The sequence below is a fragment of the Phyllobates terribilis genome, unplaced genomic scaffold, assembly GCF_046119375.1.
Source record: "Phyllobates terribilis strain yellow unplaced genomic scaffold, ASM4611937v1 Scaffold_9__5_contigs__length_417890890, whole genome shotgun sequence".
In the NCBI taxonomy this organism is placed as follows: Eukaryota; Metazoa; Chordata; class Amphibia; order Anura; family Dendrobatidae; genus Phyllobates; species Phyllobates terribilis.
This window is the reverse complement of record NW_027362769.1, coordinates 49132082-49160080: the sequence shown is the minus strand read 5'-3', so window position 1 is coordinate 49160080 and position 27999 is coordinate 49132082. Positions and strand designations below refer to the sequence as shown.

General features: G+C 43.7%; 1 protein-coding gene across 1 annotated transcript in view; it reads left to right on the top strand.

The window, feature by feature from the left end:
- Positions 1–27519, top strand: part of CYP20A1 (cytochrome P450 family 20 subfamily A member 1) — a 69567-nt gene extending 42048 nt beyond the window's left edge. Inside the window, exons 8-13 of the mRNA XM_073646429.1 lie at positions 6625–6679; positions 12412–12532; positions 13036–13147; positions 15037–15101; positions 15666–15755; positions 27263–27519. Coding sequence (XP_073502530.1) covers positions 6625–6679; positions 12412–12532; positions 13036–13147; positions 15037–15101; positions 15666–15755; positions 27263–27413 — 594 coding nt within the window. The 3' untranslated portion in view covers positions 27414–27519. The remainder of the gene's footprint in view (positions 1–6624; positions 6680–12411; positions 12533–13035; positions 13148–15036; positions 15102–15665; positions 15756–27262) is intronic.
- The last annotated feature ends 480 nt before the right edge of the window (positions 27520–27999 follow it).

Here is a 27999-nt window from a genome sequence, read left to right as displayed (position 1 = left end):
AGGCCTGGACAGAAATGATGGTACTCTTTTTAAGTTAAAGAAATTGTCCACTACTTTTACATTGATGCCCTATCCCGCACATGGCACCCCAGCTGATCAGCTGTTATCGGCGGCCGCCGACCGTAAGTGCTCACCAGCGGGGCTCCGCTATCAAGTGGTAGTGGCCACCGCGGTGTACTGCACATCTGCCTCCTATTCAAATGAATGGGAGGCGGATCTGCAGTACACCGCAGCGGCCACTACCACTTGACGGCGGAGCCCCGCAGGCGAGCACTTCCGGCTGCTGGCAGACAGCATGTTTCAGCTCTTTCCAAAGAAGCTCAATAGGATTTATGTCGGGGCTCATAGAAGGCCACTTCAGAATAGTCCAATGTTTTCCTTTTAGCCATTCTTGGGTGTTTTTAGCTGTGTGTTTTGGGTCATTATCCTGTTGTAAGACCCATGACCTGCGACTGAGACCAAGCTTTCTGACACTGGGCAGCACATTTCTCTCTAGAATCCCTTGATAGTCTTGAGATTTCATTGTACCCTGCACAGATTCAAGACACCCTGTGCCAGATGCAGCAAAGCAGCCCAAGAACATAACAGAGCCTCCTCCATGTTTCACAGTAGGGACAGTGTTCTTTTCTTGATATGCTTCATTTTTCCATCTGTGAACATAGAGCTGATGTGCCTTGCCAAAAACTTCCATTTTTGTCTCCTCTGTCCATAGGACATTCTCCCAGATGCTTTGTGGCTTGTCAACATGTAGTTTGGCAAATTCCAGTCTGGCTTCTTTATGATTTTTTTCAACAATGGTGTTCTCCTTGGTCGTCTCCCATGAAGTCCACTTTGGATCAAACAACGACGGATGGTGCGATCTGACACTGATGTTCGTTGAGCTTGAAGTTCACCTTTTAATCTCTTTAGAAGTTATTCTGGGCTCTTTTTTTACCATTCATATTATCCGTCTCTTTGATTTGTCATCAATTTTCCTCCTGCGGCCACGTCCAGGGAGGTTTGCTACAGTCCCATAGATCTTAAATTTCTGAGTAATATGTGTAACTGTAGTCACAGGAACATCAAGCTGCTTGGAGATGGTCTTGTAACCCTTACCTTTTAACATGCTTGTCTATAATTTTCTTTCTAATCTCCTGAGACAACTTTTTCCTTTGCTTCCTCTGCTCCATGTTGAGTGTGGTACACACCATGTCACCAAACAGCACAGTGAGTATCTGTAGCCCTATATACAGGCCCACTGACTGACTGATTATAAGATTGTAGACACCTGTGATGCTAATTAGTGGACACAACTTGATTTAACATGTCCCTTTTGTCACATTTTCAGGGGTACCATCATTTCTGTCCAGGCCTATTTCAGGAGTCCATGTATGGACAGGGGGCATTTGTCTGAGGTTGCCGAATTCAGGTCAGGAGACTTGCATCCAGTCCGCACATCACTGTCCGAGTACTGACTGCAAAACATGGAAATGTGAAACCACCCTGAGGGTCAGCTCTCCAAACTCCAAAATGCTCCCTGTATCTCACACCTCTTCCCCAGAGGTCGCTCTGGGATCTGACACTGCATCAGATTCTGACTCTGGAACCGACATGGACCAATATTGTAAAATCCAGGACATGGTTGACAGCCTTATATCGGCCGTCAGTCAGACCCTGCATGTTAGAGGACGAGAGCCCTTCTCAGGACTACTCAGTTTCCTTCAAGAGAATTAAGCGCCCGGCTCACATCTTTTCTAACCATACAGAATTTGACAGCGTCTTTCAGAAACAGTGGGAACATCCAGAAAAGCGCTTCACTGGAAAGGATCAGTTAGACATGCTATACCCGTTTTAACCACGATCTTGTCAGCAAATGGACGGAATCCCCATCTGTGGATCCTCCTGTCTCTCCGCCAAGACGGTGCTGTCTCTTCCAGATGGTTCCTCCCTCAAGGACACTACGGATGACAGGTTGAGGCCTTGGCTAAGTCAGCCTTCGAGGCTGCTGGCACCTCCCTGTGTCCTTCCTTCTCCTCAACTTGGGTATCAAAAGCAGTCCCCGCATGGGCCAAACAGCTTAGGCTGGGCATCCTAACAGGGGCTTCCCCGGACGATCTGGCTGACCTAGCGGATCAGATCGACCACGCTGGAAAATATCTGCTCACGGTGTCCCTTGACGCCGCTGCCTGTTCAGCCCGCGTCGCTAGCAATATCCATTCCTATATATAGAATTCTTTGGCTGAAGGCTTGGAACGCTGACCCGGCCTCCAAAAAATCACTAACAAATCTCCCGTTTCAAGGCTCCAGGCTGTTTGGGTCTAAGTTAGACCAGATCATTTGTGATGCCACTGGGGGCAAGAGCACCTCCCTTCTCCAGCCGAGACCTAAACGCCCCTTTCCTAGGAGACGTTCCGGTCCTTTCGTCAGTTCGCTCAACCGGGCCCCTCCTCTCAACAGGACCGTACCCCAGCACAGCGAGAGAGACGTAAGCCTACCTTTAGGCCCACTCCCAACTGGCGCCCGAAGGGTCCGCTCTTCAAAGCCCTCCTTATCCTGATCACGATCCAACAGATTTTCCTCAGCATGACAGGTCACTCCCACCTGGGACTTCTCCCAGGGTGGGCTGCCGTCTACTTCTGTTCCGAGACTCTTGGGTCTCGGTAATAGAAGACGCCTGGGTCAAGTAGATTGTGACCTCCGGCTACAAGATCGAATTCAACGCCATGCCAGGAACACTATTTCTCAGGTCATGCCCCCCGCATCCATCTCTGCTTCCCGGTTTCCTTCAGGCCATCGCCTCCCTTCTGCGCTCAGGAGTCATAGTTCCAGTCCCCCTTCAGGAAAGGTTTTCCGGTTTTTACTCCAATCTTTTCTTTGTTCCAAAAAAGGACGGCTCACTACGTCCGATCCTGGACCTCAAACAACTAAACCGACAGGTACGCATCCGGCACTTCAGAATGGAGTCCCTCAGGTCGGTAATCGCCTCGATGGAAGCCGAGGAATATCTATGTTCAGTGGACATTCAGGATGCGTATCTTCACATCCCAATCTGTGCACCACATCAGAAGTTCCTTCGATTTGCCTTCCAGAACGCACCTTATCAGTTCACTTCTCTCCCCGTCGGGCTTGCCTCTGCCCCAAGAGTTTTCACGAAGGTAATGGCGACGGTCATGGCCATTCTATGAGCCAGGGGGATTGTAATTATCCCCTACCTCAACGACCTATTGATCAAGGGTCCCATGTTCAGGGACTGTCTCCAGTCTCCGGATCACCTTGAACACGCTCTCTCGGTTAGGCTGGCTGATCAACACTGACAAATCTTCCCTGGTCCCATCTCAACGCGTAACCTTTCTAGGGATGCAGTTCGACACGACCCATGCCCGGGTCCTTCTCCCGAGGGAAAAGATAAACTCTCTCCGTCAGGGAATCCACCTTCTTTCCGACCCAAGTCCACACTCTCTTCGCCTATGCATGAGTGTCTTGGGGAAAAATGGTGGCAGCTATGGAAGCGGTGCCGTTTGCCCAGTTCCATACCCGGCCTCTTCAACTGGCCCTTCTGTCAGCATGGGACAAGAACCCGTCGTCTCTAGATCGACACATCAGGTTACCTCTTCATTTGAGAAGGTCACTAACATGTTGGACTCGCCCCTCTTCCTTCAGACCCGGGAGGTCATTCCTACTGCTTTGCTGGCAGGTGGTCACGACCGATGCCAGCCTCATCGGTTGGTGGAGCAGTCTTCCTTCACCACACGGTGCAGGGCCTGTGGAGTCCCCACGAAGTCTCCCTACCGATCAATATCTTGGAGATGAGGGCAATTTACCTGGCGTTGCGTCACTGGCAGGATCTTCTTGCAGGGTTCCCAGTCCGCTTACAATCGGACAACGCCACGGCTTTGGCATACATAAACCGTCAGGGAGGAAAGCGCAGCAAGTCTGTCTTGAAAGAGGTGGCAAGAGTGCTAGTTTGGGCCAAGAACACAGTTCCGACAATCTCGGCAGTCCACATTCCGGGGGTCGACAATTGGGCGGCCGACTTCCTCAGTCGACAGGGCCTTGCTTCAGGAGAATAGTCTCTCCATCCCGAGGTGTTCCATCAGATTTTCTTACGACTGGGCACGCCGGACGTCGACCTCATGGCGTCTCGGTTAAATCACAAGGTTCCATCCTTTGTAGCCCGTTCCCGCGATCGCTCAAGACGCGCTAGTCATATCATGGTCTCTACCATTGATCCCTCGAGTCATCAAAAAGATCAAGATAGAAGGAGTACCGGTAATTCTAGTAGCCCCGGATTGGCCCAGACGCGTCTGGTACGCAGATCTAGTAAACCTGCTCATCGACTCCCCCTGGAGACTACCAGACCGTCCAGACCTCCTCTCTCAGGGGCCTATTCTTCATCAGAGTTCTCGTTCTCTGAATTTAATGGCATGGCCGTTGAGGCTGCAGTGTTGAGGAAGGCTGGTTTTGCAGACCACGTCATCCAGACCCTATTTAGTGCCAGAAAACCCGCAACCTCGCGCATATACCACAGAACCTGGAGATCCTTTTTTCGTCACTGCGAGAAAGATCTGCTAGCTCCCATGTCCTTTTCGTTACCTGTCATTTTGGCCTTTCTTCAGTCTGGTCTGGAAGCGGGACTCTCTCTTAAGCACTCTCAAAGGCCAAGTTTCGGCCTTGTCCATTCTATTCCAATGTAACTTGGCTTTCCGTCCTCAGGTCAAGACGTTTCTACAAGGGGTGGCTCACCTGGCGCCGCCTTATCGCCCCTCTGTGCATCCATGGGACCTTAATATGGTCCAAAGCGTCCTCCAACAGCCCCTGCTGAACCCATTCAGGACATCTCAGCCTCTCTTCTCTCCTGGAAGGTGACTTTTCTGGTGGCCGTTACCTCTATTAGGACGGTTGCAGAGCTCGCAGCCCCCTCATGTCTGTCACCCTTTCTGGTCTTCCATCAAGACAAGGTAGTGCTCAGGCCTGTGCCTTCCTTTTTGCCGAAAGTAGTCTCCTCTTTCCACATCAATGAGGACATTGTTTTGCCTTCCTTCTGTCCGGCCCCAGTGCACACATGGGAGAAATCCTTGCACAAGCTGGATCTGGTCAGAGCTTTACATGTGTGCCTCTCTAGAACGGCTTCCCTCCGGCGTTCAGACGCCCTGTTTGACATCCCTGAAGGGTGTCGCAAGGGCCTTGCTTGCAAGTCAACCAACGCCCGTTGGATACGTTCGACTATTTTGGAGGCATATCTCGTCTCGGACAAACCTCCCCCTACGGGGTAAGGGCTCACTCCACCTGGGCGGTGGGGGCCTCTTGGGCTGTTCGCCATCAGGCTTCAGCTTCTCAGATCTGTAAGGCCGCAACCTGGTCTTCACTCCACACCTTTTCAAGGTTTTACAAAGTCCGCACTTATTCCTCAGCTGATGCCAGTCTTGGACGGAAGGTTCTGCAGACGGCGGTTGCCCACAGTCAAACCTAATCTGTGGCTATCTTTTGTTCTCCCACCCTAGGGACTGCTTTTGGACGTCCCATGGTCCTGTGTCCCCCACTGAAGCGATAAGAGGGATTTTTGGTACTCACCATAAAATCTTTCCTGGAGCCTTCATTGAGGGACACAGCACCCTCCCTGATTTAGGGCATATGTCCAGTTGGCCCTGTTGGGCATCTAATTTAGTTTTCACGGTTATGCCCCGTTGGGCATTACATAGTTATTTTATGTTCCTCCTACTGCTTTAGCCACTAACTGGTGAGCTTCGTGCCTGTAGGCGGGTGTATACTGTGGAGGAGGAACTATTTTTTCTTTTTTTGCCTAGTGTCGACCTCCTAGCGACAACAGCATACACCCACGGTCCTGTGTCTCCCAATGAAGGCTCCAAGAAAGATTTTACGGTGAGTACCAAAAATCCCTCTTTCTATTGTATCAAATACTTATTTCATGCAATTTAATTATTTCAAAATCATACAATGTGATGTTATGAGTTTTCTTTTTTAGATTCTGTCTCTCACAGTTGAAGTGTACCTACGATAAAAATTACAGACCTCTCCATTCTTTGTAGGTGGGAGAACTTGCAAAATCGGCAGTGTATCAAATACTTATTTTCCCCCACTGTATGTACATGAATAATAAGACTATTTCTTGCCATTACTTGACTGGTATCCTGCATGTTTAGCATTTTTTACCTCCGTTCTAAAAGCTTTATTTCTCTTCTTTTTGTCTCCCTACAGCTCCCCCCCCCCCCCCCCCCATACTCTCCTTTTAGACTTTTTTATGAAGTGGGTGTAATATGATTCCTCACTGAAAATTTAATTTGTAGACAGATTTGATAAGTCTTTGAGTGAATCATGAGTTCAGGATACAAGATGTGACAGATAAGGGGTAAAAGAGCCCTTTTTCTCTGATTGGAAATGTTGTAATATATCTTATCTTCTTGTACTTATGGAAAAAAGAATGAAAAGTGCAGTTAGAATTTAATTCTCAGTGTACAAAGGACATGAATTTTTCTGTGCGGGTTTTGCAGCAACCAGCTTTTAAAGTCTTTATGCAGATGATTTTCCTTTTGACCTAGTTTGCATGTGCTCTTTACCGCATCTCATTATTATTTGTCAGAATCGCAGAATCTAAAGTTTTGGTTGTGTTTTTTTTTTTTTCTCCAGGTCCTAGAAGACTGTATGATCTTCTCCTTGGCAGGGTGTGTGATCACAGCAAACTGTAAGTTTTAATCATAACTGATAAAATCTAAAATAACGGTTACTGGCAGAAGAACGCATTTTTTTTTAAGCTTTATCAGAGTGAAGAGTGTACTATTGCCATATTTGTATCAATGCACATAATACTATCTATTAGGAAATATCTATTCTACAAAATGTTCTAAATATTTAATTTCCCCGTTCAAAACGTTGTAATTGCGTATCATTTAGCCTTAGTTCTATGTTGCCAATGTCTTTTATATCTTCCAGTATTAGTTAATATAGCATTTGATTGTTTTCTTCTGCATCTGGGATGCTGTGTAGTAACTCCATAGTAGATGCAGGTAATGTTTATTTTTTTTTTTTATAAAATTAAATCTAGTATGATGCATGATCCTTCAGCCTCTGAAGCTGGCACCTGCGCAGCATGGAGACATAAGACCATTCATTCAAAGGGGTTGTTCAGGTTTGACTAAATCATTTCTGATGACTAGTGAAGCTGGCTAGAAAAAAAAAAAAAAAAAATTAAAAAAAAAGATATTTTGTTGCCAAACCTGGACCATTTCTGGACTGCAGGTCAATAAAACCTAAAGGTGCTTTCACATTGCATTCTGGCACTTGTTCGTTGGCCCCGTCAGGGCTTAAGGCCAAACCACCCGCAAACGGAATTCGGACATATGCACCATAGACTGTAATGGTGCCGGCGGAGTGCACATTCACATTCGAGTCTGACACTCAGATGATGTAGACTGCGTATGAGTGTCCGCCTCCAGTAGGTTTATACGCCCGAAAATGGCACCGCACAGCTCTGCCAGCACCATTAGTCTATGGCCCCGTGCATATCCCGTTTTGTGGGGGGTACAGATGTAAGCCTGTACGGGGCTCAACACAAAGGTGGGTCAGTAAAGAACATTTGTTAGTATTTATTTAACTCCAGGTGTCAGAATACAGCTTTTTTTTTTTTCATATTCGCTCCTGGACAAGCCCTTTGATCACTGACATTTTGATTTGTGCATTTGCTGTTTTATTTTTTTACCAAATGGATAAAGTACTTTTTTAAAAAAAATCTAATTCCCTTAGATAAAATGTGCTGTTTTGTTTTTAACTTTTTATCAACTATGCGTTTCACATGCATATACATACCCACTTAGTTGGTTCTTCTTCCTTCTTTCTTCTCCCCCCTCTCCCCCCTGATACAAACAAGAATTACGGTTTGTGTTTATAAAACTGACTAGAACACTAAAAGTTAAAGGGAACCGGTCTTGAGGAAAACAAACCCTGTTTTTACCTGCATAGTATTTAATCTGCAGGCATATACCATTCCAAAGATATGTAACAGTGTAACTTGATGTTTAGGCGCAGGGAGAAAGCAAGGTTACCTTCTCCCTGCAGCTGGTAAGTTCCAGTCATCACTGTGGCGCTGAGAGAGTAAACAGTAATTTCTCTAAACAGTGATCAGGTTGTAATCCACTCCCTCTTATTTCAGAGAGAGAAAGCTCTGAAATGCTTAAAAAGACATGATCAGGGCAGTTATTTGGGCTCTGTGCTAAATGAATGGAAACCTTTTTATTTATACCCAAAGTATACTATAAATGTGTATTCTTTTATAAATTGAACTAGACAGCGTTTTGTACAAAATGCTGACTACGTTTTGATGAGAACCTGGCGCTTGCTCCAAAATAATTATTAAATCACTTGGTAAAAACTCTGAGCTCCCTTGATTCTTCTGCTCTTTTCCATTTTATGCTGTGATGCTCTGTTGGTGAGATATACACATTTGTTGCTTTTAGATCATATAAAAATGTACACCAGAACCACATTTACCAAATGAATATCAAATTGTATTAATTACAATACAAAAAATACTTTTGTTTTAAAAACATGTAAAAAAGAGGGAAACTATAAGATGGTCCACATTCCAAAAAATGGTGTATACTGGCAACGCGTGCATGAAATCATCTAAACTATCTCGCAATCCCATATGTGTGTAATAGGTCTATAGTCTGCTGGTATCCTACTATTTAGATATAACATTATGAGAAAGAACAACATCATATAAGAGGACCCAGCAGGACATGCATATGTAAATCATAGTTAGGAAAGCATATACAGACACATGTTGTTGCCTGTAATGGGATGTGGTGCCAACCCCGACGTACGTTTCGGTGTAATGTCTTCTGGCCTGACGTTTCTATTTTAAGCCTACCAATAACGTCTGGTAACTTTTCAGCATAAGCTGCCACATGTGTATTATGAAGACTAACACTATTTCTGGCTATTATGACATCTGCCCTTTTCTCCAGTGTTGTATCAGTTTCTTATATTGTAATTTTTCTATAAATGTATGCAAATGTTGTCGAAACAACCTTGACCATTTTAAAGGTAAATTGAAATGTGGCTTATTTGTTGCTGACATTTTTTGCCACTGGAAATTAATTCCATTTTGTCTGAATAAGATTGTTTCTGCAGTAAGCACATGAACTATTTTGCAAGCTCCATTCAGATAAATGAGCCAGTCCTAGAAATTCCTGCAACAAATCACGTTGAACTGAGTGAACTTACCCTTTGGTCGCTTTCATGATTCAGTTTTCAGGTCCGTATTTTACATCAGTGTATATATAAGGCAAAACCTTGAGAGGAACAAACAGAGGAGAGGTATAATAGAAAGATTTGCACCTCTTCCATATTTTGGACCCAGTCCTCATTTAGCTTTATACTGATGTAAAATTCATAAGGCTATACTAAGGCCTTTTGTAGTGCTACAGAGTTTTAATTCTTGAAGGTAATGCTGCAGTCCACAAAATTGCATAATACTCCTTGAATTTCTTGGGACTACAGCTAAAGCATATAGTTAAATGGAATCGTTTACCAGGTTTTTGCAGCATAATGTAGGAAAATAGACTTTTATTACAATGATGTATCACTTGGTTTACTGGGTAAGCAGTTGTGACAGTGTTTTTTGATACAACATGAAACAGAGCTCAGACAACTGACCCTGGCCACACCACAGCTTCCTGTGTACCTTGTCTATGGACAGTGAGCTGTTTATCAGAAGAGTGGGGTGGTTGGGGACCAGGATGCAGTGGACACCTAGTCCTGCAGTGATAATCTCTTGCTAATAAAGCAACTCATTGTATTGAAACCACACACAGCCTAATAAGTGAAACATCGCTGAAATCCGTGTCTCATCCCTTACCTCATGTTGCTCTCAGATTAAATAGGAAAAACCTGCTGACTGATTCTCTTAAATGGTTCTTTAGCTCCATTTAACCCCTTAGTGACCAGGCCAAATTTTTCAAATGTAACTTTGTGGCAATAACTCTGCAATGTTTCATCATATCTCATTGATTTTGAGGCACTTTTTTTGTGACGCATTATATTTTATGACCATGGTAAATTTTTAGGTCGATATGTTTCACATTTGTTTATAAAAATATCAGTAATTTGACAAATTTCTAAAAATTTGCAATTTTCAAACTTTGAGCAGCTGTTTAAGGCCACTATCAGTATTCAGTCAGTATTTTTTCTCAGGAGTGGGAGCCAAATCCAGGTGAAGAACAATCAGAGAAAAGGTATAATAGAAACAAGTCACCAATTCTGCATTTATCACCCACTCATGGTTTTGGCTCCCACTCCTGAGGAAAAATACTGACCAAAGACTGATAGCGGGATTGTGGCCTAATCCAGATAGTCACACCACACAAAACAATTAATAAATATCATTTCCCTTATGTCTGCTTTACATCAGCACCATCTGCAAAATGTTATTTTATTTTGTTAGGATGTTAGAAGCTTTAAAATTGTAGCGGCATTTTTTTTTATTTTGTTTTTCAAGGGATGTTACAAAACTCTCCTTTTTTTTTTTTTTTTTTTGGGACCTATTTAGTTTTGAAGTGACTTTGTGGGGACCTATATATTGGAAAACCACCAAAAGTGATACCATTTTAAAAACTGCATCAGCCAACGTATTCAGAACTGCTGTGATGTAGTTTATTAACCCTTCAGGTGCTTTTCAGGAATTAATGCAAAGTGGCATGACAAGAAAGAAAAATTATTTTTGTTGCTAACTTCTGAACAGGCTGCTATAGCCGGCAGACTCTGAGGCCTTTATTTGGTTGTGAATTGTCATTGAGATCATGACTGTATGGTCCTGATGGTTGGAAAGTGCCGAAGGGGTTGAAGAGGGAGCCCCCACACTAACCATCTAGATGCCGCAGTCACTATTGATGGCAGCATTTAAGGGGTTAAATGGCCATAGTCTGGTATGATCACAATCTGTTGCAGTAGGATGTCCGCTTTAGTCAGCTGATTTCTGCTGCATTTTCACCTATATCTCAGGTCAGTTTGAAGTCGTATTGGCGGTTGCTAAGGGGTTAATAGTGTGTGTGTTACGTAGCAAATTTGTAAATCACTTTATTTACAGAAAATGTAGTCTTATCCCTATAAAAATGCCCTAAAGTGCCGGTCACTAGGTGTCTCGCCACTTGCTGTTGGTGGTTGTCAGGTGACATCTGTCCTTATTAACACGGAGCAGAAATGGATTACAGGAGGTGGGAATGGGGCTTTGTCTGTCATGCTGTACATGACAGACTGAGCTGGCAGTCTGCGCTCATGCCCTGCTTATTCAGTCTTTTTCCGGTCCTCCTCTGTCTCTACACAAAGTTTACTTCCCATAGACTAACAAAAACCATCAATATTCTGTCACCTCAATGTCTCCTCTCTCTTAGGCCACGGCCTCACTATCAGTATTTGGTCAGTATTCAGTCGGTATTTTTTCTCAGGAGTGGGTGATAAATGCAGAATTGGTGACGTGTTTCTATTATGTTTCCTCTGATTGTTCCTCACCCGGTTTTGGCTCCTGAGAAAAAATACTGACTGAATACAGATAGTGGGGTCTTGGCATTAGTATGCTGCTGTCAGCTTGATCTCTCCTTTCTCCCACCACTCTCAGCTTGAACTCTCCTCCTCTTTCTCAATATCCTCCTGTTTGGCATCCCTATCTATCCCTTCTCTGATACAGCTCGTAGAAGAATACAGAGAGGAGAGATTTCTGTCTATGGCTGGAGTCTCAGTGGTCACTGCAGTATGGGCAGAAGTGTCAGCATGTGTAGTCCTGGCAGACTGCTCAGACTAGGGAACCTCCCAGTGAGTGAGTGCATGACTTGTAGCTGTACAGCAGTTCAGGGGTGCTCTGCATGAAAATGAGCAATGTGCTCCAAAACCAGGAGTGCCAGAGCTACAAGGGTATGCCTTTTTTTGTTTGTTTTTATTGTAATTAATGAAATGGGAACCCTTGAAAAACTGGGCAGCAAGGCCAGGGCTACGCAGATTTTTGTAGCTCTAGAGCGCTACACTTTTTTTTTTTTTTTTTTTCAGCGTTATTCTCAGGTTTGGAAGTTATCATTTATCTGTGTAATAGGGAAAAACTTCCTGATCGCTGGGGGTCTGAGAGCTGGGACCCCCATCTATCCAGAGCCCCATGTGAATGGAGCAGTGGTTGATCATGCACATTGCTGCGCCATTCATTCTCATGGGATTGGTGAAGACCAGTCGAACACCATCCATGATCATCCTCTGATCCATTCACATGAGGCTATTCAGAGCCTTGGATCTTAGGATTTGTGGGGGTCCCAGCGGTTGCACCCCCAAGGATAACTTCCAAACTTGAAAATGGTAATGTGGTTGCTGATTGGAAGATATTGTTATGCGCTATGCCATAGCAACACTTTCTGAGATTTGTGCTCTATCTTACAGTGTGCACATGGGCCATATATTTCTTGACGACTGCAGAAGGAGCTCAAGAGAAGTTGTACAAGGAGATGACCCAGGTCCTTGGAAAAGGACCTATAACACTGGAGAAAATGGAACAGCTCAGGTTGGTAATTCTTCTTTTCGGTGTTTTGTTGATTTCTTATTGTATTATATAATTCAAATATTTTTTGTAGAATATTTGTTCCATGACATAGTAAATAAAGTTTGTGACATTAATATCTTTGAGATGCCTTAATAAAGCGAAACTACTAGGTGCTACTGTCCCACCTCCTTAGCTAGGCAGCTTTACTAGGAAGGAGTGTCTGGCTCCCCTGTTAACAGGTGAAATTATAAGAGACTCCACCATATTCCCCCATCAGGACTGTGACAATGGCTTGGAAACTAGCCAAAACTAAATTAGAAGGTAGTCGTGGCCTAATTTCATAGTAAAAGAACACCGATCATGCCATTCTCTTATTTCTCAGGTCAGTAAAAAGGTGTATTGTACCTCACTAGGGGCGAAAGTAAAACCTGTTTTAGAAAATATATTACTGTAGAATAGACTAGACCAGACACTTATAATCCTTTCCATATTATGGTCTTTACAATGAATCTCTTCTACTACAGCTATTGCCGGCAGATATTGTGTGAAACGGTGAGAACAGCCAGTCTCACCCCAATCTCTGCCCGTCTGCAAGAACTTGAAGGGAGGATTGACCAACATGTCATTCCTAAAGAGGTAAGGGGTTATGATCAATAAGACGTGAACATACCACTGGTTTTATTTGTTCAATTGATATTTAAAGTGTGACCATCATTCTAATTTTTATTTCATAAATCATTAGTACACATGAAAATAAGCAACTCTGTAATATATCTTATCAGAGCTATCTGCTTCTTTCTCTGCTAGAATTGATCAGTCGTTATCAAAATTCTCAATTCTTGGATAAAATCTGTATCCAGTGAAGACACTTTCCCATTACTGAGGGCGGATATGGCAGCTGCTATGGATACAATTCTATGTTGATGGGAAGGAGGAGATAGAGGTCGAGCCCCTGCCTCTCCACCCCCCCCCTTCTTCCCCTCCCCCCTCTTTCCCCCTCCATAGAATCTTACCAGTCTTCAGTGTGTGCATGCACCCAGGAGGATCTTGTGCAGGCAGTGCTTACTCTAGGCAAGCGAGTGCTGTCAACCAAGTTACAGGGGTCATGTGATGCTAATTTTTGGACTGGTGCACTGAGCTCTGGGCCGTGCTAAGGGTGCACTGAACACCCTAATTTGTATATTGGCAAACGGCATCTTCTTGACACTAAAGACCAGGATTAATATGCTAAAGCTATGCTGTTTATAGAGGCCGAGTCCCATGTATGTGTACTTCTTGTGTTGACGGGTGACAAACGCCCTTAAAAAAAAAAACCCATAGGTAAAGAACTTCTTTTAGTTAGTCCTGAATGCATGCATCTCCTATGGGAACAATAGATTACAGATGTTGAAATATAACATACTCTATTCTTCCTTCTCTGATATTTACCGAAGGGTAAGTTGGAAGCCCCAATGTTCTTGAGGTTAAAGGGAACCTGTCAGCTTCCCTAGTTCCCACCCCCCCCCCCCCCCAAACAGCCACTGTGTGTTTCTTATCCCTTTTATACCCTTCCTAACATGCCCATTTTTATTGTCTTACCGATTTCTGCAGATGCTTAAAATCAAATTTTATTTTATTTTTTAACTGTGGTGGCGATATGCAAATTAGTGGGTGACTAGTTGTGGGGGGCGTTGTTTCCCCTAGACTAATTGTCCCACTAATTATGTTATCACGTCCCTGTGGTCGTGAGTAATGTGGTTTGCAAGAGTGGCATCACCGCCGCCTGTCTCCCGGACCGTGCGCAGTAAGCTGGGTGTACGCTGACTGGCTTCATCGGCGCACTGCACATGCCCAGGGAGGCATCAGTGACATTTAACACCGCCAGCCATGAGATTTGCATAGTCTGCAGTAACTGCTGCCTGAGTCTTGCATCACCTTTGTCTCCTTGGGTATGTGCAGTGCTCTAATCTAGCCAAGCAATGTACACCCAGCTTACTGCACATTGTCAGGGAGGCAGAGATTTACAGACTGCCAGCAGTGACAACGCTCTTGCAAATCCTGTTACTCACACACATCAATGTGAAAACATAATTAGTGGGACCATTAGTCTGGGGGAAAAAAAAAAATGTCGTTCCCCCCCCCCCCCCCCCCCATAACTAGTCTCCCACTATTTAGCATAGCGCCACCACCGTTATAAATTGAGATTTGCAGGAATCAATAAACCACTAAAAGGGGCTTTTTATGAAGGGTATAAAAGGATTCATTCATAGTGTGGGTTTAAGGGGCAGGGGAAGCAGACGGGTTCCCTTTAATGGGTTTTGGTTGACATTTATCTCATAATATGCCCAGATTTATGCCTTACAAACACACAGTGAAGCAAGGAAAGTTTGCTTAGAAAATGAGTTTGTTCTGTAAAATAAACCATGCGCTGTAACCTCATAAATATTTCTTACTGCTTGGCAATATTCATGTCACTCGTGATTAAAAATTTAAGCCAAATGAATTGTTCTATCCATGTGACTAAGTGGTAATTAATTTGTTTCCAGACTCTTGTGTTATATGCGCTTGGTGTGGTCCTCCAGGATGGCACAGCCTGGCCATCGGCCTATAGGTAGGTGTTATGTCTGTAATGTACAAATGTCCATGCTCTAGATAAAGATTCTATACATGTATTGTATTCTGTGCTGTATATAATAGACTATATAAGACACTGGAGTTCAAAGCTATTAATCTAGTTCAGGAGTGGGCCATTTTCCCAAGGGGCCACATGAGAGACCGTGACTGTTGTGGAGACCAATAGGTTGAAATGAATTCTGCTCATTAATATAAAATAATTAATATGACTAATTGCCTTAATATTGCGCAGAATTAAGTATGCTGACATCCCCCTATATTCTGTATGAGCCCACACATAGCCTCTCTTATATACAATGTGAGCCCGCACATAGCCTCCCATACAACGGCCAGGTAGGGCACTGTGTGGGCCGTATGCCACTGTTTCAGCCCTTGAGCGGTCTCTGTCCGCAGGCCGTATTTTGCCCAAGTCTGATCTAGTTGGTTTAGTAGTTGTAGACACTTATGCTTGTTCTGTATATTTTTACACTTTTGCTACAATATATCTTTGCCTCATTATAAAAAAGAAAAAAATTCTGCAAAATGTTCTGTTTATTCTCAGATTCAATCCAGAACGGTTTGATGAAGAAACAGCCAAGCAGAACTTAACATTATTAGGCTTTTCTGGAAGTCAAGAGTGCCCTGAACTTAGGTAAGATAGAAAAATACTTATTTGCTATTGATCTGAGTAATATGAAAATTTTAGTGTTTTTTTTTTTTTTTTTTTTTTAAATATTTTAGAAAAAGCTTCATTCCTACAGGTAGAGAATATCACAAATCTACTACTTTTCAATTTGTGCAATGTGGGTGCAAAATAGGATTACTGTTAAATAGAAAACCCAAAAATGAAGGATAAGAGTAAACATATACTTTTTGGCCATTCGGGGAGATTGTGGGCAGATGTCTCTCGTCATGCTTCCCTGCATTTTTGGCCATATTATGGACTGAACAGTGGGAAGGTGGAGAAAGATGTGTGAAGCAGGGAATGTGGCTTCACAGATGAAGGTGAAAACGGGATGATTCAGAAAAGGAAATAATAGCAATCTGCCTGTTTACACACATTTGGAAATGGTAAACCCAAAGTGGCTAACCCCTTTTATTTGACCCAACCGTTCTCCAGACAGATGTCATGGTGACAACTAGAGATTAGCGGATCTGACGAGTTTCAAATTCACCAAATCCACCGGATTTAACCAGGAAATAGGATTTGCAAAGAATTTTTCTGCTAATTGAATGTGCCTTGACATGAGACCCTCACGGCATAATAAACATAAGATGTAGAAACAAAAAAAAAAAAACAATACTCTCCTCCATTGCTCACTGTCAATATGTCACTCTCAAAATGGTACATTTATCGGTCGACCATGACAGCACCACGAGAGAGGGGATCCGCCCACCAAGGACAGGAAACCTACAGGCTTAAAAGGGGCGGCCCTCTCTCTCGCCTCAGTTTGGTTTCCTGTCCTTGATGGAGGGGAACCTATAGCAGGCCCGTGGAAGAACTGGATGGCGACAGCTGTCGAGCAACGCCCCTATCTGGGATCAGCAGCTCCAGCGTCTGCTATGCGGGTGCACCCCTATCGGGGAAATGCACAGCATCCTTGCACCGGATAGCAGTGGGCTGCGCCCCTATCTGGGGTGGCAGCCCTTTCATCATCTGCTACAGCCAGGTCTGCGCCCCTATCTGAGGGGGGGTCTGCCCCTGGACTGATCCGGACTGCGCCCCTATCTGGGGTGGCAAGCCTACCATCGCCGTGAAGATGATGGCGGGTTGCGTGGGATACCATTCCCATCGACACCCGGTGGAGGTTGGCGTGCTGGATATCCGGGAGGCTGCGCCCCGATCTGGGGTAGCAGACCCGTTTGTTCAGCAAAGCCTACCTGGAGCGGCGGCGGCTGGAACTTCCCGGCGCGGGGCTCGTGCAGGCACGCACTTCCGGCCTCCTCCTGTGAGTCGCGATCCTAACCGCGCCTCGGAGCGGTCATGTGACCGGGACCCGGAAGTCCGGTCACGTGCATCTATCTTGTAAGTATGGTATTAACCGCGGCGGCATCCCTGAAGGGGAGAAAGAAGAAGAAAAAAAAAGGTATATTTGATTTAAATTAGGTGGCTGAGGGAAGGGTGGAACAGGTGCTATTTAACTGGCCCAGGCACCGCTGTTCGGGGCTTCCCAGCTTCATTCTCCCTATCATGGAGACTGATGGTGAGCAGCAGCAGCAGCAAGTTCAGCAGCCGCCATCTCCACCATCTCAGCGGCTGTTTGGGGAGCTCAAAAATGTGCATCGCCCTCGTGTTACTGGTAATGCCCGGTCCTCAGGAAAACTATTTTCGGCGTCTCTCCAGTCATCACGGCTCCAGCAGGATGGACGAATCTGCAGCCTCCAGGGATGATCCCCTGGCTGACAAAGGTCCTTCCTCCAAATCGGTACCAGCCCTTTGAGCCACCTGGGTAAGTGATCTTCGAGAAAGTTCACTTAGTAATGGAATATTCCTTCTCCCCTTCTATTTTTAATAGGGGAAGAAGGCCAGAGAGAAAGGGTGTTCTCCCTCCGTTCTTTAAAAGAATATACCCCTTTGAAGACTCAGCTTCTTCCTCCTGGGAAAAAGCCCCAAGAATAGATGTGGCTATAGCAAAGGCATCTAGACGATCGTCTCACCCCTTTGACGATATGGGGGCTCTTAAGGACCCTTTGGATAGGAAAGCTGATACCTTTTCTCAAAGGGACCTGGGAAACATCTACGGGGGCCTTAAAGCCGGCGGTTGCCGCTACTTGTACCGCCAGGCCCCTAATGATATGGTTGGACCAACTTGAATCCCATCTGAGAAATAACACCCCCAGGAAGGAGATTTTATCAGATTTATCACTCCTACAGGGGGGCAGCAGCCTTCCTGGCGGATGCCTCTGCAGATTCAGTCAGATTGGCAGCGAGGTCAGCCGCCATGTCCAACGCAGCCCGTAGAGCCCTGTGGCTTACATGTTGGCCAAGTGATATTCAGGCAAGAACGAGACTCTGTACTATTCCATGTGAAGGAGAGCATCTTTTTGGGCGTGTTCTGGACGAGCTTCTGGATAAAGCTAGTGACAAAAAGAAAGTTTTCCCTAGCTTGTCTATTCCCGCTTATAAACGTCCTTTCCATAGAAGAAGATTTCTATGAAAAAGACCGCAGAAGGGTCAGGAGAAATGGGAAGACCGCAGACCGAAAGGTAGAGGGCTCCTATTCGGCTCTTCTCCTTCTAACCGAGGGCCCCGGAAACCGAGTCAATGACTCGCAGCCAAGGTAGAGGGGAGGCTGTTGGGCTTCTTTCCTTCCTGTACAAAAATTTCTGCTAGTAACTGGATCCTTGATCTGGTAGGTTCGGGTCTGAGGTTCGAGTTTCGGCAGATTCCTCGTGGGAGATTCATCTTGACCCTAAACCGTTCCTCAGTATTAGAGCAGATGGCCCTGCAAGTGGATAGTCCTGGACTTGGTTCGTAAAGCGGTCCTAGTGGAAGTCCCGACAGCAGAAAAGGGGCTAGGATTCTACTCGCCTCTTTTTGGTTTCTAAGCCTGACGGTTCATTTAGGTGCATCATTAATCTTAAAGCCCTTAATAAGTTTTTGATAGTTCCCACCTTTAAGATGGAATCCATTAAAGCTACAATAAAGTTACTTTTTTCAGGCTGTTACATGGTAGTGTTAGATCTAAAAGACTCCTATTACCATGTACCTATACATATGGATTTCCAGAAATACCTTAGGGTGGCTTTGATCATAGATTGAGAAATTAAACATTTCCAGTTTAGAGCCTTACCCGTTCGGTCTGGCCATAGCCCCCAGGGGGCGCGATCACAGCTGGACACATATGGGTAAGCTTGACTCATGTTAAGTATCGAGCACACATATACATGTATACTGTTCATTGGTTGATAAACTGTGCGCATGGTACTGGCACTGTCCTATGAGTCTATGCACGCTTTAGGCTCATAACTATGAATATTGCCCTTTGGCATCTATTAGCACAAGGACCCTTATGCATTGCCCATACAGTTTCTATGCCCTCCTGTGATCTTTTTCATGTATCTCTCACCTCATACCCATTGATCTATTTTATATTCTGTAGTGATTTTGTCTTTTAATACATCTAAATAAAATATATACCTTTTAATCTATTCTCTAGCATTGGAGTTGCATTTTTGGGGTGCACCATTCTTCTTATAGGTTTATATACACAATGATGTGGTAAAATCCCCTAGTTTCCCTATGAATAGGATAATATGTGATTTATTCACCCGCTGCGTAGGTATTATGCATATATTTACTAAGGTTATAGCGATCATGGCTCATGTTAGGGAACATAATATTTTAATTATCCTTTACCTGGATGATTTCTTGATCATTGTGATAATCACCTAAAATTAGTATCCTCCATCTTAGAAAGTCTGGGCTGGATCCTGAATCTAGAAAAGTCTAGGGTAGTGCCTTCAAAAATACAGCAGTTCTTGGGTGTTATGCAGGATTCAGACCTTCAAATATGTTTCCTCCCGGAAGCCAAAAAACAAAAGGTTAATATTCTAGCAGAGAAAGCATTATCAAACCCGGTCATGTCCCTTAGAGCTGCGATGTCCTTGTTGGGTACCCTGTCATCTTGCCTTTCCGGGGTTCTGTGGGCACAATACCACTCCAGGGTTCTACAGTGGGACTTTCTACATAATGAGGTTTTGTTAGATGGGCACTTAGAAGGACGAATGTCCTTGTCCGCCCCATCTGTTGAGTCCTTGCAGTGGTGGGTGAACGAGGCGAACAGGGTTATGAGGAGTTCCCTGGTTGTTTAGAGTCACTAAGATAATTACAACCGATGCAAGCTTCCGTGGGTGGGGGGGCCCATCTGGGGGATATGGTAGCCCAGGGGTCCTGGTCAGACGCTGAAAAGGGTTCTTTCCTCCAACACTAAAGAACTGCTAGCAGTAGATAAAGTGATTAATCATTTCTTGCCTTTCCTTCATGATAAAAACTTTAAGATCCTTTTAGATAATAGGATAGCGGTAGCTTACGTGAACCATCAGGGGGGTACACGTTCTGGATCACTGATGAGTGATGGATCATCTTGTTCAGATTTCGGAATGCCATCTCCTTTCCTTAACGGAAATCCTTTCCACATCAAAGGAAAAGAAAACATAAAGGCAGACTACTTAAGCCGTTTTTCTCTGAGGCAGGGCAAATGGGAACTAAAGCAGGACATTTTTTCCCAAATAGTCCGAAGATGGGGGCTTCCGGTGGTAGATCTCTTTTCCACAAGGCTAAATCGAAAGACCGAGCTCTTTGGCTCCCTAAATCCCAGAGAAAACCCCCTGGCAGTGGACGCTCTCCAAGTAACTTGGGATTTCAGTCTGGCCTATGCCCCCCCCCCCCCCATTGAATCTTCTTCCCATGGTCCTAAGAAAGATCAGAGAGAACAAGGCGAGGGTCCTTCTGGTCGCCCCCTTCTGGCCCAGGAACATGTCCATCTCCGATCCTTGGGTCCTGCCCGAAATTCCGGATCTCCTCGGCCAGGGTCCAATAGTCCATCCTCAAGCTCTTGGCCTCCACTTGACGGTGTGGAACTTGAGGTCTCTGATAGAACGCAAAGGATTCTCCCGAGACCTAGTGGCTACACTAATGCGTAGTAGAAAACCTGCCACTACCAGGATTTACGCTAGAACTTGGAAGAAATTTTTATCTTTCTCTGGTTCTACAGTTGGTGAGGGGGTGCCAATTGATAAAATTTTAGAGTTTTTACAGAAGGGCCTTGAGTTGTGGTTGGCAACAAGTACTCTTAACTGTGACTTGGCAGGAAATTACTGGATTTCTCGCTTTATCAAAGCTGTTTAGAGCCAGGCCTGTTATCAAAAGCAATTTAGTACCATGGGATCTAAATTTAGTTCTAAAAGCATTAACTGGTTCACCCTTTGAACCAATAGATTCAGCATCCCTGAAGTCCATCTCCCTTAAAACAGCACTTCTAATAGCTCTAACATCAGCTAGAAGGATTAGTGACATCCAGGCTCTGTCTTCAGCTTCACCTTTCACACAGATCCTGGACGATAGAATAATTCTTAGAACTAACCCAGCATATCTCCCTAAAGTAGCTTCCCGTTTTCATAGACTCCAAGAAATAATCCTACCCTCGTTCTGTCCTAATCCAAGTAACCAAAAAGAGGCAGAATTCCATACCTTAGATGTTAAAAGATGTGTGATTAGGTACCTTTCGGTCACCCAAGCTTTCAGGAAAGATAAACAAAGAACTATCTCCTACCAAGGGGTTAGAAAGGGGCTTAAGGTTGCTAAGTCCACTATAGCTAGGTGGATCAGGGAAGCTATTACTCTAGCCTATGTCTCCAGCGGTGAGGAAGCGCCACAGGGGTTGAAGGCTCACTCTACCCGAGCAGTGGCGACCTCGTGGGTGGAGAAAACAGGTGTCTCGATGGAAGACCTATGTAAGGCTGCTACCTGGTCTTCTCCATCTACCTTCTATAGGCACTATAGACTGGATTTGGGTGTTTCATCTGACCTCACATTTGGGAGAATGGTGCTCCAGGTTGTGGTCCCTCCCTAGACTTCTTCATCTCTGCAATTCTCTCGTGGTGCTGTCATGGTCGACCGATAAAGTCATAAGTTACTTACCGGTAACGAGATTTTTCGGAGACCATGACAGCACCCTTATATTGCCTCCCTTCACTATATGGGAGCACTCTTCGTTTATTAATTAAAATGTTCTCACTTAGTGGTGTTGTATAAAAATATTATTTTTATGATTGTTTGCTATGTCTACTAACCTGGTGGTCCTCTCAATGCTCTGTAATCCAAACTGAGGTGAGAAAGAGGGCCGCCCCTTTTTAAGCCTGTAGGTTTCCTGTCCTTGGTGGGCGGATCCCTTCTCTCGTGGTGCTGTCATGGTCTCCAAAAAATCGCGTTACCGGTAAGTAACTTATGACTTTTCTTCCCGCTGCCATGCTTTGAAACCCCAGGCTTCTTCATGCTAGGCCGAAAATTCTGGCCATGACTATGCCCGACATCCCAGTGGCCTAGTGGCTGGAAGGTCCTGCCTAGACTGTGTGGGGTTAGGGATCTTACAACGCTCATGCGCAGAAACTTCTTTGATCTGGTTGCGGCTGGAAGTTCTGGCATGGCCTAGTAAGGCTTGGGGTTTGAGCATGGTGTGGCGGTAAGAAGAGATGGCAAAGACTGTATGGGGGAGAGTGTGCAGCGGATGTGAGCGGTGGGGTGAATATGAAATATATATATATATATATATATAATACTATATATTAATTTCACACCACCGTTACATATTCCAAAAATCCAAAGTATATATCTTTCCCTTTCCCATAAAAATCGTAAAACAAAGCATTTTTAAAAAAACAAATAATTCTCACCTTATACTCCAAGCACACTTGTATAATGCATTTTATATCAAATGAAGGCCCTCCATTCAGAATGGTGGTTTCCCTAACCCACCAATAGTAATCCTTATCCTAATTTATCTCACTGTTTTGCTAATATCTGCACTGAAAGCACACAGCACCACTACAGCGTGTTTTTTTAAATGCTGTGCTGGAGTGGTGCCACTAGTATAAATTTCCTTCCCTTCGTCTCCTACTCACCAGTCACCGTCTTCAACACCACTCTGGTTGTCTCCTGCAGGTTGTGACCTGCCGGATGGCTCCAGTGTTTGCTGGGCGGACTTGAAGTCACTTCTCAATGTAAGGGTATGTGCACACGATCAGGATTTGCTTGCAGAAATTTCTGCAGCGTTTCTGCAAGGTTCTGCACTACTTGGCAGCAAAAATTCTGCCTAAATTCTGCAGCGGTTTTGATGCATTTTCATGCTTTTTTGCTTGTGGATTTGCCATGCATTTTTTCCAATGCATTGTATAGGAAAAACGCACAAAGAATGGACATGCTGCTTCTTTCAATGCACATGAAATTCTGTAAGGGAAAAATCCTGATCATGTGTACACATCTTGCAAAAACTCATAGAAAATGATGGGATAAGGTTTGGAATAAAAAAAACGCACAGTGTGCACATACCCTTAGTTCACTGAGAGCTTGTGACCACTAGCTTTAGACATTAATAATCTTACTCTGGCAAAAAAACGCCAGCGTGGTGCTTTTAACCTAAAAAAACTGTGCATCCAACTGCTTTGGTGCTAAATTGAGCATATTAATACCATATTTAGCAAAATTAGAGGATGACTGAATGTGGTAAATTGCATTGATTATACTAACTAGGGACTATAGGAAATTGCATTCTTTGTCCACTTTCTCTTTATAGTCGCAGCAAATCAAAAAGTTAATCTTTTATATTTTTTTACTAAAACATGGAATAGTTCATAACTCCTTAATGTTTGGTCCCTTAGAGGTTAACTGGATTATGAAATGCAGCAGAACCCTTGTCCATAGGCCATAGCTTATAGTTTGTCCTTTTTTCTTTATCTGGTCCTTCCGACTCTTCCCAGTAGGATCATATTTCTGTTTTTTTGGGGGGGATTTTCTTTCTGCTTCCTCTGATTTGTAAAGTTCTGTGGATCACGTTGGCAGCATATAAATAAGTTATAATAATGGAGCCATGGAGGCAGACCTTTTTCTGGACTTCCTGATGGCTTGCCTATTAAAGTGCACAACGGTGTACATTTCCATGGTCTCTAATGGCTCCTTAGAGGGGACAATAGATGGCAGTCATCTGCACCATCAGCGAAGATAACAGGACATACATTATTCTGTATACACATTGTTCAGTACAAAAAATGTTATTTCTTATTTTAAAAAAAAAGTCTGCCCGAGTTAGCACATAATTTAGATTCCGCGAGCTAGTAAAGGCTTTGTAGACTCAAGGCAATGCTTATGTATTGTTTTATATTGATGTGAGCTTATGTTCAGCTGTTCCACAAGAATAACCGGCTTTATCTGTAGTAATATATTAGTTCTGGAGCGAAGAGCCCATCGCTTGGTGGATGAATGAACCTCTGCAGGCACCTTGATAGATGATCTGCTGCTGGTTTCATCAGATATAATGCACAGCCCTGTAGGACACATCCATCTTTTCATATTTTATAGCTTTGTGCTTTTGTAAAGTTAGTTGAGTGTTGCAGAACTATCAGGGCTTATCTGCAGTGTGACATTTCCTCATAAGAATAAACTGTACCTATAATGCATATTTGCACCTTTGATCTATTTCTATGTGACTGCTCTTCAGACATTACTCTGCTCAATCCCAGCTCTTACCTAAATGGTAATTATTCGATAGACTTAAATGCCTTATATTTCATGTAACTGTCTTGGGTTCTTGATATACTAAGGAATGGATACTAATTCATATCTATTCATGCCTGATTTGGAGAAAAGTGAAATAATATATTGTGATGCCTCAAATTGCATGAGCTCTAGGGTTCATCCAAACACTGGATGTGTGTTGCAATTTTTGCACTCCAAATTTGCAACAAATTGTAGTATAAAATTCCCTTCATATCTAGTGGAGAAATCCACGAAGAACGTCCACCGGATATGGGATGAATGTCTGGTCATTGGGATACGATTACTAGAAAAGGGGGTTATGAGCCCTTCGTTCATTTCTACTTATTGCACAACCACATTGAAGAGATGCTACGGATTTTTCCTGAGCGTTTCTGCATCTTCCTGGCAGAAAAAACGCATGCGGATTGTACATGCGTTTTTCCTGCCAGGGACAAGCGTAATTTTTGATCATGCGATTTCGCATGCAGGTTGTCAAGCGATTTTAGCATCACTTGGAAAGTGCTTGACAACTTGGTCACACTATATAAATCCATGCAACCGGCATGGATTTATATAGTGTGACCAAGTTAATAGTTGAAAAAAAAAGATTACACATGACTAAATGACGTCATGGCAGGTCTTTTTAGACCATCGCGAGCTGCTGGGAAGCCAGGACGCATCGCTATAGAGACTGGGGGCCATCAGAAGGTGAGTATATAATGTTTATTTTTTATTTTAATTACAGGTTCTATGGTACCTGGGTCTGGAGGACAGTCTTCTCTTCTCCAAACCCGGGTACCATCCGTGCATTGAATCTCTTGATATCCGCATGTGCACATGTAGTCATGTGGATATTAAGCGATTCAATGCAAGTCAATGGCAGCTACAACTCCGCAATTACGCAAAATAATTGGTAGTGCTGCGGATTTTTCCGCAATGATAATCCACAGCGGAAATTTCTGCAGCATGTGCACAGCACATGTGGATTATCATTGGGGAACATAGACCCTCTACCAAGTGTTTTTTAAGCGTTTCTGCAGAGGAATTGCCTCTGCGGAAACGCTTAAAAGATGCATAGTGTTCACGCAGCCTTAGAGGAGCGGTTGTTGAGAAAGCACAGCACTGCTGCATTAAATGACAGTCTGCACTTAGAGATGGACACAAAAAAGCTGTCTCTTTAAATCTTCCACTGGTTTATTAAAGATACTGCATAAAACCAGTGCAGGATTAGCAAAATAAACACGACCTTTCTGGCCTAATGAGAAAACAAAACCTAACTTATGGCACAGTCCGTGTTGCTGCGGGGATCCACCTGCCCAGGAACCAACATATAAAGGTGTGTGCCCACGCTCACCTGCACTGCGTCCAAAAATACGCTGCGACCAAAGCTCTGCTGGTTCCTGATCGTAGGAACGTAGCCTATAGGTTCAGCTTTCCTTAACACAAATACAGCCCTGAAGCTCTGAAATCCAGACAAGTCCAACAATGAATCAGGCAGAAGTTTGTGTATTTATTTTTTGGATTCCGCCCTGGGGTGGAGATATGTTAAACAGCCTCCCACCCACTCTACAGATGTTCAATCAACCTAACCCTAAACATGGCTTATTAACCCTCTCAGCACTTGGTGTGCTTGAAGATTTTTCTAGGTTCAGATCACTGAAGCTAACAGCCTCAGTGATGCATATCTCCCTTCCAGTACTTTGCCAGTGACTTTGCCACACCCACCAAACTATTTATATGCACATGTTGCTCTTTCAAATACAAGTCCAGCAATACCATTACATTGTCAGTCTGTTTTTCCATTACTAAAAATCCGCTTTTGAATTGATTATGCAAATGAGTCTTATTATATTGCTTTTGTTTTATAGCGCTATGATATTCCATAGCGCTTTACAGACATTATCAGCACTGTCCACATTGGGGCTCACAATCTACATTTCCTATCCATATGTCTTTTGGAGTGTGGGACAAAACTCAAGTACCCTGAGGAAACCAGGGCAAAGAAGGAGAGATTTGAGTCCAGGACCCCAGTGCTGCAAATCAATAGTGCTAACTTGTGTGCCAGAATGCTGCCCTGAAGGACTGTGGTGGAGCTGAAGCCTCTGTCACTCCGGCTCTATTTTCCACCATCTCTAGCTCAACCTGCTTGGCTGACAGCCTCTGTGCTATGTGACTTTAGGCAGAAGGATCAGCCTGTCAAGCCGGAGGAGGTGGCAATGGGCAGGGAATAGAGCTGGGGTGACAATGGCTTCAGATCTTCAATAGCTGTTCAGCCTCATTTGCATATCAATTAATTCATTGATTTCTCAGTAGCTGAGAAACAGACTGGCCATATTTAGGTGTGCATGAATCCTTTCAGCATTAGTTTGTGGTTTTAAATCCTGCTGACAGGTTCCCTTTAAATGAAATGATAGGACACATAATCCACAACCGCTCAAGTCCCTCTTCACTGCAAAGGGTGCAGTGCGAATTGCTCACCATTCTAATAATGAGCGAGCCCACTGCGATCAGACATTTATCAACTCTCTTGCCGATAGGTAGTGTAACAAAAGGTTTCAGAGTAGATTCACATTTGGCAGATTTGTTGCAGAAGTTTCTGCCACTAAAAATCCATTGTATTCATCTGAATAGGGTAGTTTTGGAACAATCAAATTTGTTTCTACAAGAACAGTTCTGGAATAAATCTGTAATATGTAAAAGCCAAATAATATCTGTTTCAAAGCATTATATGAAATGACAAACCTGTAAAATACAAAAAAATAATTTATTTCTTTGATAACATAATTCTTAAGAAAATAATTTACATCTCTAATGAATGCACAAATTCAATGTGTTCTGTTCTTGTAATATGTCATAGGTATTTTATCTATTATGCAATGCATTTAGTCTTTCTTTCTCTGCCTTAGGTTTGCCTACATGGTTGCAACAGTCCTCCTAAGTGTTCTCGTCCGGAAGCTGCACTTACTGCCTGTGAAGGGGCAGGTCATGGAGACCAAGTATGAACTTGTCACTTCTCCAAAAGAAGAGGCTTGGATCAGTTTATCAAAGAGGAACTGAAATATCCAGACACATGTCCTGTCTATTCCTTTTCAGCTAAAGACACAGTTGTTTTTTTTTTTATATATAATCCTTGTTTCAACAATCAGATATTTGTCCTTGAAACTACATGACCGTCAAGTGCACCAGGATAATTAGACCAAAGGACTTGGCCGATTCCGTTAGGTCAGAACAACTACATTGCTTTCTAAGAAAAACATCAGTTTTTAATATTCAGTAAAGCTTCCAATGTCTAAAAAATCACCTCCAGCTGATCATATATATATATGATTTTTTATTATTAAAAATGGACTGGATCGTAGAAGAGGGAAATGTGGTTGTAATAAGCCCTTATATTCAGTATTAGTAAATGAAACTGTCCTGTATGCCATGTAGCAGCACCAGCCGCAGTAGCTGCACTGCACTGCACTGGTAGAGATTTGGCCATCGTTACCTGGTACTATGTGAGAACCCCGTGTTTATTTTCGGAGTACGTCTTTTATACATATGTAGGGCTAATGGTTTCTTGAATGTCCTGTTTGCTGCAGTTTGAAATATTTGTTTTTAACAAGTGGTGTATAGGATTACATACCTTCTGTGCCTTTTT